Genomic DNA, 23,873 nt, shown 5'->3' on the forward strand with positions numbered 1-23,873 from the left:
TATTAACCCTACCAATGTGAAGGTCAGATACAGCTGCTAATTGCACTTTAATAGTAAAGTACCTACATCCAGAATTAAACAAAACTGCAAGAAATCCCAGGATAGCCTCCAATGGTACTGAGAAAGGATCCAAGCTCTGAGAGACAGCCCACAAGGCAAAATATTTCCAATTACTAGCATACACCTTATGAGGAGACATCTTTTGGGAAGTTAAGATGTGAAACTGAACATCTGGGATTCCTGGCCATTAACGAAAATGCAGAAGCCAAGCAGTTAACCTGAGGGTTTGAAGGTTGGACACATCCAAAGGAAGTAATGAGGATTACAATCACTTTGCAATGGGAAGCTTTCTGAAAAAACTTTATTATCAAAGGGGTCAGAGGATGTGCATGCATCACACCTGGGGGCCAAGCATACAGGACAGTGTCCCTAGGTGACTATCCCTAAGGAGGAACTAAAGCATAATAACTGCTGCACTTGTGTCAGATGAGGAAGCAAAAAGTTCACAGCATGGAGTGCCCCAATGCAAAAAAGCCACAAAAATGGGCATGGAAGACAGCCAATCAGGCAACAGATCCAGTCTACTGGTCTCAGCTGGGGAAACTTGGATCCAAAGTTGAGATGGGAAGGACTTGGGTGAAAACTCCCATGCAGTACAGCGAGAAAAGGGAGGAAAGTCAGTCCAAACGAAGCCTCCCTAACCAGGGAAGGGCTCAGTAAACTAAAATTAGAGGAAGGTACCTTGTTAAGAAATGAAGGGAAGAAGACAGGCTCCGAGGCACAGGAGCTGAAGGAGACCAGCTCCAAGGCAGCACAGCCGAAGGAGATCAACTCTGAAGCAGTGAAGCTGAAGGAGATAGACTCCAAGGCCCTGACTCAGAAAGCCAAAACCACTGGTGAATTCGAGGGCTTTGGGACTTTCGGATTTGACTAGCCAGAAGCAGTCACAGAAGATAGGGAAGACTGCTAACAGTTTTCTTTAGAAGCCGTAGGGAGTCCTTAATCAGCTTATGACCTGACTTGTCTCCTTTGTTGAAAGAGGTCGATTAAGAGTCCTCCAAAGGCAGAAGAACCTTAAGCATAAGTTTGGCCCTCCTCTTGTTAATAGTGTGATAGCCAAACCCCTCACAAATGGCACATGGGGACTCCAGGTGAGCAGCTTCAAGGAAATATACACAACAGTCATGAGCATCCTGACAGGGATGGTTATGCCCACATGAAATATACTTTTTGAACCCTTTATCCATAAATAAAAACAAAATACCTACCAACCTAATCTAAGCTTAACACACAGAAAAAAACACAACACAAGCCCTGATAGATGTGAAACACCATACACCAACCTACTCTTAACTACCAACATAACTAGTCAAAAAACCCTATCATTATACTTCACACAGATACACACACACACCACTAATCGCCAAGTACCAAAAGGTATGCACAGCAGCAATCAAACCCTGTTCACAGAGGATACAGAGAAAGCAATGAACAACCAAACTGCTGTTCTGAATGGTGGCAAACAAAATTGGAGGTAGTGCTAGTGGAGTGGAGGGCTATGGGTAGAGGAGGCGAAGCTCGTCGAGCTGAAGTCTTGGAAGTTGGCCAGCATCGGCAAACCCAAATGGAAAAGACATCATTTCATTAATTACAACTCAGTAAAATAATAAGGTCTATGTCAAATATTCGAACTTCCAAAATGTCGAATACCATATGGTCGAGACCATATGCTCGATATTTGGAAGTTCGAATATCTAACAAAGAAAAAAAAAAAACATACACAAACAGTGCGATCAGGGGGGTAAGCCACCCTGCACCCCCACACACCCCTACTTAAATATATCAACTCCAAGACCACGCTTCAATGCAGAAAAGGGAAATTCTCCCATTCTGCACTGTACGGCGCCGTTAAAAGTCAACCTTCGAACACTTGAAATGTCGAACATGGTCTCGACCATATAATGTTCAACATTTTAAGCGTTCGAATAATTGACATAGACCCAAATAATAAACAAGCTGAAGAGTGCATCTGAAACAGCAGTAAAAGTGTTGTGTTCTGAGAATTATCTGTGAGAAAATGTGACAATGACAGTCTTTTCATGCAAATGCAATTAAGCATTATGTGCGACTCACTGTTGTCACATGCCTGCACAATCGTTTTTTTTTAATCATGTATTGCGTCAAGATGCAGTAAGTGAAAGCCAGTCTTTTGTAAGCTACTCTTAGCTTCAATGATATTTGTTTTGACATTTATTAATGAAGCAAGCCCACTAGATACAAGTGCCCCTTTTTAGGGTTGACCCGGGAGCACTGTCTGGTTTAAGTGACTTGCTCAGAGACACACAGCAAACAAATGGAGGTGGAAGAAATCAAGCCCTATTCCCTTGACTACAGGAAGCAGCTCATTAACAGCTCAGATACTTAATCATCTGTTTTAACTATCAGGCTAAATATGCATATACATTTTTGAATCTCTGCCTGCCATTACAATTAGCTTTTACCTTCAACTACCAACTGCAGCTTAGCATGAGATCTTCTGAATCCTAGAGTAAATATTTTCTGGACATGAAGAGTTAAAATTAATTAAACATACTGACTTCTGTGAACATCATCCATGAAAAGACAAGACTCCCACATAGACTCTCTTTCCTGCTTACCCCCACCTCAAATCAGGGATACTTTAAATAGTGGTAGTTACAAACAGAATAAGCCAATAAAAGAATTTGTACTACAATGCTTTTCGAAGAACACCACATCTGTCACTAACATATACTAACTGACTCTAATGCTCACTTTGTTATCGCAAAAATACAGATTTTATGAGGATGAGAGCAAATCTGAGGTAATATTTGAAACATCTGAGCGCTACAATCAACTCTACCTTGTCATAATTTCAAGATGGATTATGAAGTACTTTGTATGTGTAAAAATATAAAGGAAATGTTAGTCCACTTCAAAACAGAGGTAAGACCAAGACTGAGGGAGTCTTGTTTATCAATCACTAATTCTGTACTTATCCAGCCTTCTACCTGTTCTATCTCTAAGCAGATGGGAATCAGCCATTCTGCACTCGTATGTCTTTAGTCTGCTATACCTCATACTTTTGAATCACTTTGTTCCGAAATGGAGGCCAAAATGAGTGGAGTAAAGAAGGTGATATAAAAGAAGTTTAAACAGTTTTTGCTCTCTGTATGATTAAGCTCAGATATGCTATTTCATCTTTCAGCTATGTTGTATTAGCAGTTGTTTATGAAATACATTCTAGGGTACACATTTACATCTGTTCTGCAGTTCTTGTTCTTTACCACTCCAGGGTCTCCCCTGTAAAAGCAACGCCTATCCTATGTCCAGTGAGACTGTGCAATCACCAACTAAAACAGCAAATACATTTTTCAAGCAAAAAAATACAGTAAGCCTCACTCAGACATCAGACGCAAGCAATGTAGTCTAGTCAAAAATGCAGAACAGAAAAGTACACAAAAACTGCTCCAGGTGACATCTCCACAATGAACAAACAAAATTATTTTTACAAACTTTCAAATGCAACACTATGAAGAAAAGAGTTACTCAAAAGGGTATAATTTCATCAACATACTGCTTAAATTTTACTGTGACTTGCATTCTAGTTTTTCACATTAAGATAGGAAACTAAGTGAACATATGTTATTCAAGGCATACTAAAGCTTAAAGAAACAAACCATGGCAACTTGTCAAAAATATATCTACAACTTGTATCAATTAGTACTGACCAGGAAGTTTCTTACTGCAGTTCAGATTTCAAAGGGAATGACAGTAGGAAACTATGACACAGACCCTTTCAGTCAGGCTTCCTTTCCAGATGTGCTGTGTTTTTGCTGGCACTGAATAGCCACAAGATCAGTGACTTCTCGTCCCCCTCCCATCCACTCCAGGATCACTAAACTAAAAAAAAATTCCACCACGTACAATTCTCAATAAAGCAGGAAAGATTCTAGAATGGAACGTGCCCTTTTGACACCACTACCTTCTGACCTCATTTGAAATGGTCTTTGGCAAATGTAAGCATGCAAACACAGCACACAGCATTAGTGTAAAACTATAGTAAAACACAGTTCTTAACCAGTGAAATTATCTAATCCTACCAGGCATCATTAAACCAGCAGTGTAAAATATGTAAAAGAGAGATAATGTTAGGGATGGGGAAACCATTAGCCGACATGGTCATCATGAAATGTGGAATATGCACAAGTAACCCCTACTAATGGATTTGCACCATTTGGTTATTGTAAACACATTGGAAATAAAACATGCTTTTGAACAAAGCCTGGTATGTGCAGAGATGAAAAGGATAATCAATGAAATATCAGTGCATGGCAATACTCCATAATATTGGCAAATGGCACACTGAAAAAGAAAAGTAACTAAACCTATTCTAGTTCTAGTTATATATAAACAAGAATTCATATTATCTGGTAAAACGTTTTTGTTTTCCATTAACCCACACTCACTGAAACAAGTACATTTACAAAAACAGCGCAACTCTTCAGAATGAAGGTCTTTAATTTAGGAAATCCAAAACCATCTCACAGATGTTACAGAACAAGTGACTACCTATATCCTTCTTCTTTTGTTATATGCTTACCAAATGCATTTTAAGTGGATGGGTCCATCACATTTGTCACAGTAAACAATGCACTACAACAAATGTCAGTTATACAATGTTTGCACATGAAAAACGGTGTGATTCATTACATCAACTCCCCCTACCCCTCACAATCATAATGGCACAGCAGGCAATACTAAGTATTTTGCCTCTAAATTTTTCCCAAAAAAAATGTGGCAGATCTTAAGGCTGGGGGGGTCTTCTTCATTCCAACATTTTGTGACTATAAGTTATGGTGCTGATAACCACCTACTATCCTCTGGAATTCCGAGCACATTCAAATCTGTGTAATTACTTAAACTTAGTTTAAATATTCAGAAGGCATTCCCTCCATACCTGGGTTTTCCACTAAACATGGGTTCAGGTCCTATGGCAACTTTGATGGGATTTACATATTTGTTCATAGGTAGGTACTAGGCTATCTGCCCGAAGGCATTTATAAACCTAGCTGGAATGTGTTGGCTTTCGCTGCCCCCTTAGATTAGCTCCCTGTCCCTCTGTCCAGCAGAGCCATTGAACTGATCCCTGGGGTAAACTTTCCGTTTCCCATCCACTCGTCAAGGTTTCTCTTTTAGAGGGTTAGCGAGGAGCTCTGCCTAATGTAGATTGGAATCTTGTTCCAGAGCATGGGAAGTCTCTGGGACAGAAATCTATCCCTCCAGCACGTCCTATTTATTGTTGTGGTGAGGTTTAGATCCCTGGAGCGTGTGGCTCGAGGGGATATGGTTTTCTTTAGGTGGAGCATGTCCATCAATTCTGGGTTGGACATGGCCTTGCATGTTAGGCAGAGATTACCTCTGAGTAGGCGGTATGCAACAGAGTACAGCTGGAGTTTCTTCAGTCGAGCTGCATAGGGCATCTGCTTGAGGCCAGTGATCCTCTTGGTGAGGTACTTCTGTGGTCTTTCCAGTTGTTGCAGGTGTCTTGTAAGGTACATCCCAAATGGGGCATTGATGGGTCTGATGAGTGATGCATAGAGGGGCCCAATGACCTCTTTCGATCTGGATGCAAATCCTTTTGTGATTAGGTGGGCCACATAGAAGGATTTTCTAACCACTTTGGCAATGTGATTATCAAAGGAGAGGTTACTATCTACTTGGGTCCCCAGATCCCTTATTACGTCTTCCGTATTTAGGGGGCTACCACCTATGTGGTAGTTTGTGGGTACTTTGTTTTTTCCAAAGGGGATGACTATGCACTTTTTGGCATTTATCTTGAGGCCATGGTTTTGACATCAGGTATCTGTCTCAGTGAGACCCTTTTGGAGGATGTCTGTGTCAGCCGGAGAGTCAGTTATAGCCCCTAGTTTGCAGTCGTCTGTGAACTTGGTCATCCATAGTCCTCCTCTGCTTGCCTGTACCTCTGAGAAGTATATGCCGAACAGGAGGGATCCTAGGACTGAGCCCTGGGGAATGCCACTTGTAACCGGTTTAGAGTCAGACCTAGCTCCCGCAACTCTTACCATGTGGGTTCTGTCCGTGAGCTAGTTGGCAACCCATCTCTTGACTTAGGGGTTTATGTTCAAGCTGGTGAGCTTGTCTATAATACCCAAGTGGGGAATGGTGTTGAAGGCCTTTGCGAGGTCTAGGTAAGCTGTGTGGACCACCTTTCCCTCATCTAGAGCCTTGGTAACAGTGTCAGAGAAGTCCACCAGGTTTAGGAGGCATGATCTGCCCTTAAAGCTGAACTGGGTAGGGTCCAGTGTTTGGAGGTTTCCAACATCTCTGTTAATGAGATCCATTATGATGTGCTCCATAGCTTTGCAGACCAAGCTATTCAGGCTTATAGGGCGATCGTTCCCGGGGTCCATTGTGGCTCCACCTTTGTGGAGTGGAATAACCGTTGCTGTGCTCCACTCTGTGGGCACGTAGCCTGTGGAGAGGCTGAGTTTAAACAGTGTGTTTAGGTGAGGGGTTAGTTCATCTTTGAACTCATGTAGGGTGCAGCCTGGGACACCGTCCGGTCCCATTGATGCTGCGTTTGTGGTTTTGGAGAGGGCTGTTTTAACCTGAGTGTCTGTGATTTCAGGGGCACTACATTCTTCTGGTATAGTTATGGGCCCTGAGGGGGGTGAAGTTTGCACTGAACCTGTCTGCCAGGATGTTCGCTATATCAGTCAGTTCAGTGTATTTTGTGCAATTCTGCACAAACTCCAAGCAGATCTGAGAATTGCCACTTAGATTCTTGACATAGCTAAAGAATGCCTTGTGGTTATCTTTGGAGTCCATGGCAATTTTTCTTTCAAAGCTAGCCTTGGATGATTTTATGAGGGAACGTAGTTTATTGCTGATACTGATCAGGGATGTCTTCCCTTGTTTGGATTTTACTCTTTTCTTTACTAGTTTCCTCCTTCTGTTGTATAGCTTGTTTATGGCAGGGGTCCACCAGACTGGTTTCCTTTTCTTGGAGGAGTGAGTCTTGGTTTTGTTTGGGATAGCACAATCCATGCATTCTTGTAGGTGCCCATAGAGTGCATTAGCAAAGGATTTTGCAGCTTGGACAGCATTATCCTTTAGCATGGGGGCTTTGAAACTTCCCACCTCGGTCTTAAGCAACATGAAGTTTGCTTTTGAAAAGTTGTTTACGGTGGTTTCTTTGACCAAGGGTGGTGGTGGAATGTGGATATCCAGAGTGATTAGTTTATGGTCAGATCTAACCAGCGAGGGGTTGACCTCTGGTGTGGAACACCGGTCGCCCATGTTGGTGATGACCTGGTCCAATATGTTGTCACCTCTGTTGATCCAGGGCATTTGAGTTTATAAATTCTAGAAAATGTTGGGCAAGGGAGTTTGTACTTGAGTATTTCTCCCAGTTAATGTTTGGGTAATTGAAATCACCCGATATCAGGGTGTTTGGTAGGACCTGTATGTTTCCCAGTGTTTCCAGGAATGCGGAGTGGGGGTCCTGGGACATGGTGGGTGATCTGTAGCAAGCTATAATTTGAATAGCAATTTTGCCCGTTGTTAGTTGCACATAGATGACCTCTGAAGCATCGCGCTGTGCCACTAACCTGGAGGTGTGGGTATCCTTGATGAATATGGATACTCCCCCGTTTTTTTTGTATTTCGGTCCAGGTTTTGTGGCCGAAATGTATGGTATGAGTTGTAGCCTGGTAGTACTGGGGTGCTCTCTGGAGGCTTAAACCAGGTTTCTGTTACTGCACATATATCGATTTTCTCCATACTGAGGAATGCCTCGAGTGTGTGCATTTTGAGGTTTAGACTTCTGGCATTGAGTAGCATTACCCTCAGTTTTTTGTTACTTGTGCTATTTACGGTGGTGGGTTTGTCTTTTGAGCCTTGCCAAAAAAGGCACTATGGGGGTGGCAAGAGCCTTGGCCAGTATTCGAAAGCTTAAGGGTGACAGGTGCAAGCAGTCTCTAGCGAAGCAGCATGGCTTGTCAAGCATGTCATCCCAGGCTGACAGACACTGGATCCCCTTTGAATGACACCAGAAGCTTAACCAATTGTTGAAATTGATAATTTGTTCTCTATACCGTGGTATCATTCTTGGCGAGGGCAGGATGCTACTCAGGGTCAGGGTCATACCGGCCTGGGCTACGTGATCAGACAGCTCCTCCATGTCTCTTTTCATGCAGTCCAGGGAGGTACGGCTCAGGTCATTCACACCAACATGGACAATGACAGAGTCATATTTGTACTTGTTCTGGAGTGACCTGAGTGCTTGTGTTATGTGGCGGATCCTGGAACCCGACAGGCAGCTAACAGTAACCTTCTCCTTGTTCAGCCTAGTGAGTGGGATGTCAGTGTGCCTGACTATAGAGTCACCTATTGCTAGTGTGTTGGGTATGTTATTTTGCCTTAAGGGCTGTGATTGTGTGGCACACTGGTTTTGTGAAGTATGTGTTTCATGGTTTGTGTTGGGGGGTGGAGGTTGCTTGGATGTCTGCTTTGGAGGTCTCTGTTGCTTTTGCAGATTTTTATTTAGAGCCTCCGAGTATGTTTTCGTGTATTTATGTGTGTTTTTTGCTGGGGTTGGTTTCATAGGTCTATGTGAGACTGGTGGTGTGATGCAAGTAAGTCCCTTCTCCTCTTGACTGCCTGGTCCAGTCTTGGGTTGAGAGAGCTTAGCCTCCAGTTTGGTTGTATAATTGCATCTCTCGCATGTATTAGTGTTTGGTGGAAGTAGGAGAGGGTTGTCTGTGTAAATGAGGCAATTGTAACATTGCCTCAAAATGCCCAGATTCACCAGTTGGACCGGAGAGTACACCTGAAACTGCCCTTTGGACATGCCTGGATAGGTACAGTGAACTGTTTTACTGAATGGCTGGTAAGGTCGAATAGAGACCCTTTGTCCTTCTCTACAGTATAGGGGGGGAGGGTCTAGTGCTAAGGTTTATTAGTGCTTGCTACAAGTTTTGAGCAAGTGCTGGTATGAAAAGTGAATGGTTTGAGTGTTTAAGTTGAAAGTTTGTCTAGTTCCAAGGGAAAAATTGAAGAGTAGACTTTGTGGAGCCGGGAATAGTTATACCCTAGTTAACCGGCACTGCCCGGCATGCAAAACCAAGCAAATGTGGGGTTTATAGCAGAGAAATGAAAGAGAGAAATTAGCCCAAAATGGCCAATAAACTACTAATTTCTGGGCTGAAACCACTCCTCCAGGGACAGATAGGCTGCTCAAAGCTCCCTCTCTCACAGTGAACAGAGAAACGTCCTTCTGTCAAGTAAGGTATGGGCAAACACAGAAACTTGTAACACAGCCCTGAATTTAGCACTAACCTGAAAACTGGACTACACTAGCTTAGCAAGGCGGGAAAACAAGTATTTTTTTTTTTTTTTCCAGAAAATAAAGCAGATACAATTTATTTTATTTATTTTATTTTACATTTGTTAACCGGGCTAGTCCAACTGGATACATGTCCATTTTCAGTAGAGGCCCGGGGAGATAAGCTCCACATTAAGTAAATAATACAGATCAGCATAAAAGAAAAAAAAGAAGAATTTTCAAATAAGAACTTAATATTGAGAGGTGAGTACAGAGTTTATGACAGGAGTACAGTACTATAGAGAAAGAGAGTACTAGCACAGCAGTACGGTACTATCGATACAAAGTCTAACACAGAAATACAGTCCTATTTACATAGTAAAAGGTATGACATTAGTGAGTACAGAGTTTAATACAGCAATATAGTACTATTTACATGGTAAAGGGTATGATATTCAACATACTGTATGTTAGGAATGAAGGCACAGATTTAAAAAGTGAATTCAAGTAGTCTTAAAGTATAACAATGCACAAGAGAGTTTGTGTATATGCATTTAAAACAGAATGTTATACTCATAGTAAAAAGATAGTTAGTCTGTATACAGATGGTAGAGTTTTGCTAATAGCCGAATGAGTATACAAAGATCAAATACAGTGATATTTCCCTGGGAGTAGGAAAGTAAAAAAGGGGGGTTAAGTGAAAGATTACTCATTCCACACTATGGGTTTTGGATGCAAGGTATACAGTGATGTTGTACTGGGGAGTATCAGTCAGGGTTAGTACAAGGGCATAGCCATTGTGTTTTTAGGAAGATTTTTAGTTGCTTTCAATCAAAAAAACATTGTAAATGCACAGAAATGGCTATCACACTTGTGTGTAGCCTACAACAGTTAAACAGGTAATTTAAACACTAAAACGACTTTGTTAAAGTGCAGGCAGTAAAATAAGTACAATATATAGCTGAAACAAGCTTTTTAAATCACAGAAATTCTAGACAATTGGCGTTTTAGGTGGAATTAGCTAAAGGCAGCAAGAAAATGCAGAAAAATGATACTTAATCACTCCAAAGTCTCTCTTTTTCTCTCGCTGCTGCTGCTGTAGAACTCTGCATGGCACCAGGCAGAAACTTGCTGAGCTGTATACTAGCACAAAAACCTTGCAAATGTGGGTTTAATAGCAGGGAAATGAAAGAGAAATTAGCCCCAAATGGCCAATAAACTACTAATTTCTGGGCTGAAACCACTCTTCCAGGGACAGATAGGCTGCTCAAAGCTCCCTCTCTCACAGTGAACAGAGAAACTTCCTTCTATCCAAGTAAGGTATGGGCAAACACAGAAACTTGTAACGCAGCCCTGAATTCAGCACTAACCTGAAAACTGGACTATACTAGCTTAGAAAGGCGGGAGAACAAGTATTTTTTTTTTTTTTTTTTGTGGGACTGTATCATCTCTAGGAACATCCCTAGGGACCCAAAAACATTCTATGATGAAGTTTTAAGATGCTCTTTTTCTAACATAATGTCAGACATGGCCTCACCAGGAAACTACACACAATAAATGCTATGCCATCTTGGATAAACATATAGAACTGACTGTTAAATGACTAAAATGGGAAGTTTAAAAGCAAACCATCCTGGGGGTCTACCAACATAAATGAACTCTACAATTAAAGAAACAACTCCAAGGATGCAGAAATCAAGGATAACATTAGACAATTGACTAAAAAGGTAAAAATAGCTATTAAGATTACCAAGGCAGCCTGTGAACTGAAGTTAGCACCTGAAGCTAAGGAAAACTACAAATCTTTTATGTTAGGAAACAGAAAAAAACACCCAATATTGCTCAGAACTTGTTCAAAATGGCACCAAAACCTACTCAGATGACCCAGCAGACACTGCCAATGTACTAACAAATGCAGTGCCATCTTCACCCCATAAATTACTATTCAAAACCCACTTATCTCTAAAGTCCTCTACTACCTCCATCATCACAAAAGATCATATGCTAAAGATGCACTCAAATACTAAAAATAATTCCTCCATGGGACCTGATAATGTACCTAGCTGTTTAAAAACAAAAACACTACCAAGCAAACCTTGACAGGACAGCTCAAGTCTGGCAGAAACAGAGGTGACACCATTCTACAATGGTGGCCAAACCACTAAACCCAAGGAATTACAGGCCCATCAGCAGGACAAGTCTCATATGTAAAGTTATGGATCACATTACAACTGAGTAACTATGGCATTAAACTTCTCACCAGGCTAGACCAGCAGTAGCTTGGCTTTGCTAAGGTCAGATCCTATCTAATGAATTTGGTTAACTTCTTTGAAAGAGTAACACAAACCTACTGACAGTGGCCACAAGGCATACCTAGACTTGTCCAAGACCTTTGGCACTACAATCCCATGCTAGCATAGTTACTAGGTTTAATGCATTAAAAACGGATCCCTGTGTGGTAAGATGGATAGCAAACTGGCTAAGAGATAGAATTTGCATCTTAGATCTGTTTATATTGCCCTCTTCTGCCAGTTCAGTCCCTTCCTTGCAGGGAGATTCCACCACATTTAATTTATTATTTTTATACACAAGTACATTGTTTACTAAAAGCAAATAAATAAAATCTAGGTTATTTAGTCTCTGCTCCTGCGTCATAACCTTTCCCCCCTCTTCCAGAACTGTATACAGTATCCCATACATGGAAATCAGTCAGTTTAAAGGCAAAATCAGTTCAACATTCTGTACCCACCATTTTTTAAAAGTTCAGTTGTTAATTGACTGAGATGAAGCCTAATGTTAACTGAACACTTCCTCATCCTCTTAAGCATACCTCCAAACTTCATCATGTCTATCCAAGTATCAAGAAAGTGTGGTGGAATTCCCATGATTAGTTATTTTCTTCACACTACAGCTGCTGGGCACAGGTAACAGTTCTGAAAACACACTATGTCCTAATCCCCACTTTTTTGTCTCTGTTTCTTTCTTCTTAATCTACTGTTCCTTTTAAAATCATTTGTTTGTATATTAACAATGCTGCATGCATGAGTCTTTTCCCTTTGAGATCAACCCGGTTAAAATCTAAACAATCCTCGCAAGAATCAGAACAGGCATTGTCAAAACAGTCACCAAATTTTATTCTCCCTTATCCCAATAGTTACTGAATCCCCTTCCTCAGGCCACTGCTAAGTGTTGCCTGACCATCATTGCTAAGTTTTTATGTCCCCTGCCAATAGCATGCAGTACACCAGACATATGCAAACACTAATCTGCATATATGTTTGTTTATTTGACATTTAGTAACTTGGAAAGTTCAACTGGGTTTGAACCCATTTTCAGCGAAGACCCAGGGAGAAAAGCTCCACAAATAATGGTAAAATTTAACAAAATACGATAAAATCTATAACATAGAATTTTACAGCATAATCAATAACAGAGTACATATTTAGGAAAATAAAAAAAGCAGTAAGATATAACAGAGAATTTTACAACATAATCATGAAGTGGATAAATAAGTACAGTTAAAGTTGTCATTCTTCATTGGCTAAAGACTCCAGATCCTTCTAACATTGTCATCTGTGAAGGATTAGAGCAGTAGAAGTACTAACTTTCCTGCAAAGACATGATTCTAAAGGAAGAGTCAGCTATCCAGTCCCAGTCAAGACAATTTTCCAGAAAGCTAGTCGCAAGCATAACGTCAGGTTCTCATATAGCAAGCAAACAGTCCTGCATGGACACTGAACCACAAGTCTCCAAATAACTTAATTATCAATTGTTAAATTGATAAGTAGCATGTACCATGGCCCTTTGTCAGCCACAGCTTGGGCCACAAAGGTAAGGATAAATGCAAGATATATATATATATATATATATATATATATATATATATATATATATATATATATATATATATATTTATATTTATATATGGGTCCCCTTGAGTAGATCGAATGTTTATAAGTTCGAACCACATATGGCCGACACCATATGTTCGAACTTGTAAAAGTGCAATCTGACTGAATGGAGATCTCCGTACAGAGCGGAAAGGGAAGATTTCCCCATTTCTGCAATGTAGTGCAATCTCGGAGTTGGCATATCTAAGTAAGGGGGGTGTGGGAAGTGCAGGGGGGCATAGCCCCCTGCTATAGATGTTTAGTTTTGTGTTTTTTGGTTTTATGTTGTTTTACGTCAGTGTTCGAACTTTTACTAGTTCAAACATATGGTCTCGGCCATATGTGGTTCAAACTAGTAAAAGTTTGATCTACTGAAGTAGATACACACACACACACACACACACACACACACACATATATATATATATATATATATAAAATATGTGCGTGCCTGCATGTGTGTGTTTTATACATACATATATATATATATATATATATATATATATATATATATATATATATATATATATATAGACAATGTTGTGCAGCAGCCATCCAGCAAGTTTTTTTAGGAGGAAACTGGGGTACCTGCAGAAAACTGCACCAGACACAGGGAGAAAGGAAAGTTGTGTAAAATTTTACCATAACCATAGATGTCCTTCTCTTCCATGTTGTAGTATTCTAAATGTGGTTTTACCCTTCTTCTTCTCCAGTTCGTCCAGCCAGGATTACAAAGATTTTCAGTCCCTCTAGGTGTGTCAAAAGTCTGACGTGGCAGCAGGAACATGAACCATAAAAGTGATATCAGCACACACCAGCCCTCAGAACATAACAAGCCCCAGACGGAGCCAATTCTATAAGGGCATAGCTTGTCCAGTGTCACCCAGGAGGGCAAGTGCAACTTGACAGGAGGGGAAGGAGGGAGGGAAGAAATACTGCAAGATGGAAGGTAGGAACTTTTAAGAAGGGGTTGAGATGAGAGAGGTCTAGGTATAGGCCTCCATGGTCTGTCCTTTCTGGGGACCAGAAAGATTCTGGAGTAGAATCCTTTTCTTTTTGATTCTGTAGGCACTGGTTCTACAGTGTCTTGTATCAGCAAGGTTTTCAGTACCTGCTGTAGGAGGGGTAGCTAACTGGTGGGTGGCTGAGGCATGCCGAGCCTTGTTGGGGGGGGTGATCCAGGTCATAAAGTAACCATTCTGTATGATGGACAGAACCCATTTGTCTGAGGCAATGAGTGACCACACAGGGATACAGTGAGAGACTTGGGCAGACAGGGGAAGAGATGCAGGAGGGGTGGGGTGAGAGATTGGCAGGTAGTCAGACACTATCTGCCCTATCTGGAAAGGGAGGCCTTTGGCTGGAGGAAGGAGAAGCTCTAGCCAGAGGGGACTGTTTTCTAGGGGGTCTCCTGGACTTGGAGGGAGCCGTAGGCCTAGAGGTTTTCCTAATGAATTGAGTCTTGGCTAGATAGTTCCTGTGGAACTTAGGGATGGGCGAGACTAGCAGGTGTTTCAGGTCCTGCAATTTTTTGCCTTTTTGTTGCAGGGACTTAAAAGAGGTCAGCCACTCTTTTCCCAAATAGGGCAGAGTGATCCAAAAGAAGATCAATAAATTTGGCCCTGAAGTAGTCAGGGAGAGGCTGAAGACATAGCCAACAGTATTTTCTTAACGCAGAAGCTGATGCAGCTGACCTAGCTGAGGCTTCAGCTGCATCATAACTGCATCTTATGGAGTGTCTGTTCACCTGAGAGGTGAGAGCTAGCAGGGTGGTCAAGGAAGCTTTGCCTGCACAGTCTGGAATGTCAGCCAATTCCTTAGTGGCTTTGTCCAGCAGTGCTAAGGAATACTTGGTCATGTGAGTTTGGTAGTTAGTGGCCCTGAATGACAAAGTGGCAGAAGTGTTTATTTTCTTCCCCGACCTTTCCATTGTCTTGCTGTCCTTGTCAGCTGGAAGAATGGTAGTAGTAGGGAGCAGTTTGGAAGCCCTATCTGTAGAAATGGAGATAGTGGCTGGGTCAGCCGGAGGGCACTTAATCAAAAGTTTCTCTGTCTCAGGGACTTGTAGAGTCTATCTGCCCTGTGTGGGGCTGGTGGTTGAGAGTTAGAAGATTGATGGAAACAGAGGAAAAGGGATCCAGGAAGGCCAGCTGAACAGGAGGGATAGCAAAAAGACTGGGGAAGTCCATGTGTATCAGGTCATAAAACCTCTTCTGCACTTCAGTCATATCTGAGGCTTCCCACTTAAAGTGGTCTTTCATCTTGTTGATCATTTCCCCAAAAGTTAAATCCTCCACTGGGAAGTCAGGCTCAATGGAGCCTTCTTCTGGAGATCCATATCCCGGGGGGGAAGAGATCTGAGAGGAGTAGGAGAGGGAATCCTCTGAAGAATCAGACAGTTCCTCCTCTTACAGTTGTTCTACCCTCCTTTCAGGAATTAGAGGTCTAGGACTTAGGAGGGGAGGAGCAGTGCTAAGGGTTCCTATTGTAGTAGGCCTAAAGGCATTGAATAAACTCTGGCTGAAGGCCTGCCAGTTGGGCATGCTTTCAGAAGCAGGAGATAAATGTTTTGTTTTTTCTTAAGTGGCCTAGCAGGTGTCCAGCTGGGCGAAGACTTCTAGGGATGGTGGCGGTGGAATCAGACGTGCCCACAGAGAGCGCCGGTTCTCCCCTGGAGTCTAAGACAGATGCCGGTATAGCCTAAACGGACGTGCCTTCCACTCAAGATTGTGTGGCTTCCTCAGAGGTACCCGCTTTATCCAGACTGGTGGAAGCTGAATCCTCGGTCAGGCCGATGTTGGCCACAGGCTGAGGAATGGCATGTAGAGGCATAGCTGAAGAAGTAGGCCGCAAGGTCTTGGCCTTCTTCTTAGGCAGTTCAGACTGGGTGTTGGACACAGCCTCCATCCCTAACACAATTTGTTTTAACTGCTGGTTTTCTAAGTACAGATGTAAAGCCTGTAAACGGCAATGTAAGGTCTTAGGGATGAATGACTAACAAGTAGTGCAGTTCTCGTGGTCATGTTCCTTACCTAAACAAAAGAGACACTAGCTGTGGGTGTCTTTGTGGGGAATCCGCCGACCACACTTACACTTGCCCTTTCCGGATGACATGAACAAAACAACACTAGGACTGAAAGGATCCCCAACGGGGTACTTAACTGAATTTTTCTTGATCTGACGTCTAACAAGAAGCAGGAGCACCTGGCATAAGACTGGTGGCTGAAAGGTTCTGAGGGCTGGTGTGTGCAGACTTCACTTTTATGGCCCACATTCCTGCTGCCAAGTCAGATGTACAACACACCTAGAGGGACTGAAAATCTTTGGAATCCTGGCTGGACGAACTGGAGAGGAAGAAGGGTAAACCCACATGTAGAATACTGCAACATTGGAATAGAAGGACATCAAGCAAGCTTAACAAAGACAATGACTGGAAGTCAGTATTGTGCCTAGGTCCCTGGAGCTGTAAGGCCTGCTCAGAAAATGAGAAACAGATTGTAACTTACCAACTATTTCAAATCTAAGTAAATCACAGACCACTACAGCAACTGGTGAGAAAAATGTAAAAAACAACATGACCAACATGTTATCCACCTTCATTACATCACTGAAAGATAAGAAAACGTGGTAGTAAAAATGAACACAAGTTCAACTTACTGACACAAGAAATGAGATCATTAAATCTTTCCTTAGGAAAGAGTGGATTGTCCAGCCCTCTGAAATACATCTTCAGTACACCAGCAACGGAGTTAATGTCATGGTTATTTTCATCATCCGTCAGTGGATCTTCCCCTAAAAATCAAAGAAAGAATGCACAGTCATAAAACTACATATATATAACTGAACATGCATTACATAATACAAATACTACTTTTCAGAAAATATATTTTTCCTTGTAGCAAGAGATGAGATCTTGCATGAGAGGTGGAATGAAAAGCAGTGAGCTTGAAGAAACATTAAATTATATAAGCAATACTAGGCGGCTATGAAAGATGAATTATATTTGGAAAAATGATATCTCAAGACTCTGGGTCTTAGAAATAAGAGAGAGGACTTCCAGGTGTTCAGAGCCCAAAGGAAAGCAGATGAAAGAGCAAAGAGCTGGGTAGATTACTTAAATAATGGGAAAGTCAGATCTCTACAGATTCATAGATTAGTACTAAGCTAACTGCCCTTGTGAGCCATTTTAAACATAGCCAATTATCCCTTGTGAGACTCAAGCCCTGCACCTTGTGTTTGTAAGGCAAACACCTTAACCATTAGGCCACCCTCCCAATCCCAAATATTTGCTGCATCATAGACAATGGTTAGGTAAAGACATCAGCAGGTAACAGACATGATGGTCAGAGACAAGTCAAAGCAGAGCAGGTAGTACAAATCCAGTTACTGGCCAATACAGAAACAAAGGTGAAACTGGAAGTTACCCCATGGACAAATGAAGAAGGATAACTAACAGGACAAAGGAAATCAGTCGCAGGAGGATAGTGCAGTACAAAAACAAAGACAGTAACAGTAGAAGACTAACGACTCTAGCAAACAAACCATACCTTCCACAAATAATGTTATCTACTAGTAAGCAGCATACCTTTCTGAAATAGGGCACCACTAAAGGGGAAAAAAATCAATCTTAGTTCAACACACTGTGTGGAAAAAAAATGACCCCTGACTGACTGAAGCTTCTTCTTCCTAACCACAGTTTTTCTCTTCTTATTATCTTGCTTTTGTCCAGCTTCACATGGTTGAATTTTATGCACTGGCCTGCTGTTCAGCAGTTATGCTTCTGTGGCAGGCTGGGAGTAGACACAATCCATGAGGTGATTAGAAAAAAATTATGTTGCGTGTTATGTTACAGGAGGGTCTATAAATGCAGCCATGCAAATCTCCTCAATACAGTACCAGTGAAAGAAGTAACAGAGTCATACATACACACACACACACACTGTATACAATGAGTAGCGACTTGAATAATAGAAGAAATTAAATTACTGAATGGAAGGACTTTACCCCAAAGGGAACATATCTGCCCAGCAAAGGAACAGCACAAACTGACTGTCGATCTTCAAAACCCTCAGAGGAACGCAGTCACTGATGGCAGTAAAGCTTTGAGGGGCTTGACACCCAAACTTGTTTTTAGTCATCTCAGCTCAAGCCACTAGACAGTTTGGGCACTTGGAAGGTGCCCAAAGCTTTGGAAGCTGGCCAGGGTATAACCCCTTATAGCTAAGGCTAGTGCAGCAGTGATCAATGTGATGAACATGCAGGCAAATCTTCACATCAACATGTGCAGCGACAGACAGACAGACAGACAGACAGACACACACACACACACACACACACACACACACACACACACACACACACACACACACACACACACACACAAAACACAGTCACTCAAAGTAATTATCATCTGGCTTTAGTATAAAATGTAAACCAAACCAGTGGTCTGAGTGCTCAAGATAAAAACTAGTAAATCTAAAGAAGGCACACACGGAGATCAGCAAAACGGACAACTGCTTTAATGAACAAGCACAAAAACAATCCACAGCAAGCTAAATCACAGCAGCACAGCACAGCAAACGAAATTGCAAAGCACAAGCAACAGCACAACTTAGTATAAAATGTATTAACGTTTAAACTACTGATTTTTAATCAGATTCACATATTCATTTAACTACTTTCTATCTGCATTTAGCCAGACCCCATATACAATTAATACTAAACAGTATAAAGCATTGTCTGACGTTCTTGGCCATCCCTTGAAACAAACTTGGATATCCCCCTGGGAGTCTAGCCTCATATTTGAGGAGCACTGTTCGACAGAAGGTACTGGATGGCACTAAGGCAGACATTAACATTGTTGAATACAGACAATGCACAAGTTGTTGGACATAAGTGCTCAGAGCCACTGCCAGTTCAGTTAAAGGAAAATCGTACACAATGGTACATGTTATGCGTTTCACAATAAGTAAGGAGATCTCAATCTTTTTGCACAGGTTACTGGAAAGGGCATATACAGATTACATAGTATTATCACTGCACCCACAGCTCAGAAAAAGAATCAAGTTGTAGAAAACTGTCCTGCATAAATCTAAAAAGGTTACAGACTAGCGGAGTAAGGTAGCTTATAATGGATAACACAACACGTGTACTGCCTTGCAAGAATGGCAAGCAAGACCGAATCATTCCTGTACTTTTAATTGGATAACTAGGCTAGCCAAACTTGTTGCTGCCGGCACTGAAATGAAACAATCAAAAGCTATCAAACAGTTTTTTTTAGAAATTACAGTAGAAAGCATTTATTTTCAGACAGCATGGTTGCCACTAGGAATGTATTACTCAGAGAGATGGCTTTACCGATGGCAGAAGGTAGCTTCTGAGCAGATGTAATGGAAACATAATGATCATAAATGGGGTAGATGTGTAGGTGAAAGGAGAGCAGATAGTCCAAACACCATTAAATACAGGCATATATATTATGAGTAAATGACATCTCTTTTGTATATTCTTCTAAGTTGTTCAATACAAAGCTCTAAATATTCCAAGTATTTCACCTTAAGATTAAAAAAAGCACTTCCCAATCACTAATCAACTAATTGAAGTGTGTAGCAGAACACTGGTACAATAAGCAATGATTTTATGAATGACTGATTATATGACCCACACTTAACACAGTTAATGATGCAAGCAACTCACTGAGGGAAAAACAGTAATTAAATACTATAACAGAAGTGTGTAAAAAGCAACATTACAATTATTTTGTCACTCTGTATTACACACTGCCTCATTAAATGAGCTAAATAAACAATGCTGTGTACCTTTATCAGTTTTATCCTTTAATTCTATGAATTTCACATTTATGAATACCTCTACTCCTGACAAAAACCTGCAGACTCCTTTTAACACAATTAAAATTAAGAAATGCTACAAGCTTTTCTTTCAGTCTTACACATGCAATAATTAATATTCACATTCATATGTCACATAGTTTTAAGTACAGCATCTCATACTTCACTAGAATAGCACAGCTGAAAACTGTGCAGACCAACAATTCCACTTAATTGGGAAATGGATCCGAAGCTGCAGGTTGGCGAGATGAATGACCATCTAGACAACCATAAAGTCCTCTGAATTTAAGCCATTAAAAATGCAACACAATAGAGGGGATGCTACATGCACAAAACACAGTCTGTGTAGGTTGCCAACCCTAAACAATTAAAATGGACAAAAACTGAAAGGAACACCAGGGGTGCAGGGTCACAGGCTAATGAAACCTGGAACCATTTTGGCCTATGTCACTTTGCATCTTCTGCATTCAAGAGTATTGTTTTCTATCCCAATCGTTTCTGAGTTACCCATTGAACATGTTGCATGTAGCATTCCCACCAATGTATTGTGTAGTCGAGGAGGTCAAACTGCAGCCCTTGATCCAAAGGAAATATATAATATACTTCATGTCACAAATTTAGAAGCATTACAATTAGCAACAGGTTAGTTAAAGCATCTGAAATGTGCTTTCTTTACAAAATGCCTACATTTGTTAAGTGATGTTGAAAATATCAGATTGATACTCTCATCACTAAAAAGTGAAACTTTTTTTAAGTTTCTTAAAGACTTTGGTCTGTCTGTATTTATCAGAAAGAGACAAGTTTCTGGAACAGAAGGAAAGGGAGAAGGCGGGAAAAGTAACTGATGAAATACTCAAATGCGACCTCTTGTGACAACTGAAGACAAAGGGTCACATCAGAACAAAAAGGGGGAAAAGCTTAATGGTGATGTGTATAAAAAGTCCCAGATGACAGAAAGTAGGCACATTCTGGGAGTTAATGTACTTATCTCACTGAATCCATCAATTCTGCAACTGCAAAAGCAAAGGTACTCTTGTCTGACTAACCTGGCAGCTGTCAAGTATTGTTCTACATTCAATAACCAACATTTGAGTTAAACACAGAGGGAGACAGGGAAGAGTGAGGATGCACCACGGCCATAAAAGAGAAAGGCTGCATATTGTTAATACTGGTATCAACATCAGGTGGTACACTAGTATTTGCAGAAAATCAGGATGGCATGTTAGAGGGTTTTATAGCTCACTAGCCAGAAACAACAAAATCACCCAAAATCCTGTACTGTAACAACAATAAAAATATTGGCAAGTTTTTAAATGTTGATAAAGGATCAGTGCATATTCAAGCAATGAAGAGGACTCTCAATATTTTCTGATTTTATCTCTATATACAATGCAAGTTAGCCCACTCAGCATTATTAAGAAATGGGGCAAATAGTCCCAAAAAATCGGCTGCAGACTTCTTTTGAGAGCACCCTTCCTCTTCCTAGTAGTATAAAGTGAAACATAAAACTCCAGCAAAGACTAGCGGAACAAAAAGAAACGTTTCAGTTAATGAAATCTACTACTTAAGATCACATATTCAGCATTTTTCCAGCACAGTATTTTTTTCTGTGTGTGTCTTTAGTGCATGGCAGGACAAATGCTACCCAAGACTTAACTGCAAAACCACAAAATTCTGCAAGCTTATCCTGCCCACTTAAATTTATAAGCAATGTCTCCACAGACCAACAAAATGCATGAAACATATGCCATGACAATGTGCATCTCACATGGCGAGAAAAAGCAAGAGAGAAAATAACTGATCCTCTGAACTGCCAGATCCTTCCTTGCATATGCAAAAGAATCCCCTCAATAAGCTATAACCATTTCTGTTATTGATTCCTTTAATCACATATTTATAAAGATGCTGAAAGAGTTCCTACTTAACACAGTGAAGTACTTGCCGACCACACCCTATAATCAAATTAACTACAGAAGCCAGCTACAGCTGCCTTCAAATTATGTGGCCAGAGTATGGCTACCTTTAAATTAGGCAACTTTACACACACAACACACATTCTGAATCCATTTTAAGCTTTCTGAACTCTGAAGAACAGTTAATTATGGAATTATTATTATGCAAAGATATGTATTACACTCACCACAAATGTGGTATGCATTAACTTTTAAAGGGATACTTATAAATGTAGTCTTGACTAAAACAAATACCATGAATATGCTTCTGCAAATATAAAGTGACACTGAAAACAGCCTTCTGCACACACACTCTTCTTTCTTTAAACCTGTAATTTAAGACGTATATCGAAAATAAGTTGGGACTCTCTAGAAATAATAATACGCACAAGAACAAACATGTCAATTAGCAGGGGTAGGTCCATAATTTTGGGATACATGTCTATGCATGTAAGAAAAAAAAATAAAACGCTGCACAAAAATGGGGGAAAATGAGCACTATGACCTATACTACATTTGAACTAGCTAATGGTCCCATGATATATGTGTTTTATGCATGAAAAAACAAAACTGAACTCAAAAAAATAAAGCATCTGGAAATGGAATCATTCAACAAGAATATACATACATATTGATAAATATATATATATTTTTTTGGCTTTTGGCCTTATCCGATGGCACCTCTACCTATACCCAACGATTTATTCCAGGGCAATGAGAGTTGGGTACTGCTGGGTTAGGCAGAAGTCCTACAGCCCATTTGCTCCTACCCATTAATCTTGATTACCCTTCTACTCCCCAGCGAGAGTCAAGTGATAGGGATTGGTCCAGCTTGCTAGCCCTTGAGGATGGCCTTCACTCTCCATGTAGAACAGCCAACTTCCTTCCTTGGCAGCTCCTCTAAGCTCCGTGATCACTGTGACCTGAAGGGAAATGTGCCCCTGCACACCAAATTCATCTTTACTACATAGTGGAAATGCACTACTATACCTCTCAACTGTACAGGTTTTCGCAGAATATCCAGATTTTTGCCTCATATTTTTGGTGTGTTCCTCCTAAAATCTGTCCCTTTCTGGCAAATAGCTCAGGGCTGATGTCATTAAATAATGACAAACATTCGAGATTAAGACTCCACATTCTTCAGAAAATTCATGCTAATGCAAAACCTATTATTCTATCAACTTTCTAAGTTTGTAAGGGCAATACTTAAAATCTGTCCCTATTTGTGCCCCTATCATTTTAGGCTTTGTCCAGATTTTTTTGCTCTAAGAGGTTGAGAGGTATATGTGACAGCTCTGGCTCGTCAGCTTCGAACACCACTAGAAGAATAAAAGCTCCAACTAGCAGTCATCCATGTGACAAGCCAGAGCTGCCTCCTTGCTCCAGTGATATGCAAGCTGGTTGAGCTACTTACCCCTATCCTCTCTCAACCAGTTACTACAAGCACCCAAGCTGCTAACAGAACTATGTTCACCTGATCTGCAGTCAGGACTTTACACCTTTGTGCCACGGAGTTGGCGCAACAAAAATAATCTTTGACCTCGGCCATGAATTTTAGCTTTACATGTCAATTAAAACACTCAACAATAGATTCAAAACGACTTTAAATAATAAACTCGAGATAGGTAATCTAAATACACACACACCCTAGAAATTTAGCCTTTTCGCATTTACTTTAATACAATTCCTTCTTAACCAACAGTCGACAAGCCTCACTGTACATTATTCTGGCATCAGACACAACCTACAAGGTGAGGACTGGTGATGCACTTTCATCTAAAAGACTTAGTCACCAGCAGTTTCACAAACGGCTCCA

General features: G+C 40.9%; 1 protein-coding gene across 2 annotated transcripts in view; it reads right to left on the reverse strand.

The window, feature by feature from the left end:
- SRGAP1 (SLIT-ROBO Rho GTPase activating protein 1) overlaps positions 1–23,873 on the reverse strand; it is a 1,651,729-nt gene that overhangs the window by 344,009 nt on the left and 1,283,847 nt on the right. For both annotated transcript variants that reach the window (XM_044088250.1, XM_044088251.1), the window contains exon 15: positions 16,915–17,049. In XM_044088250.1, the coding sequence (XP_043944185.1) occupies positions 16,915–17,049 (135 nt within the window). The remainder of the gene's footprint in view (positions 1–16,914; positions 17,050–23,873) is intronic.

The sequence above is a fragment of the Protopterus annectens genome, chromosome 11.part0, assembly GCF_019279795.1.
Source record: "Protopterus annectens isolate FY-2018-M chromosome 11.part0, PAN1.0, whole genome shotgun sequence".
NCBI lineage: Eukaryota > Metazoa > Chordata > Ceratodontiformes > Protopteridae > Protopterus > Protopterus annectens.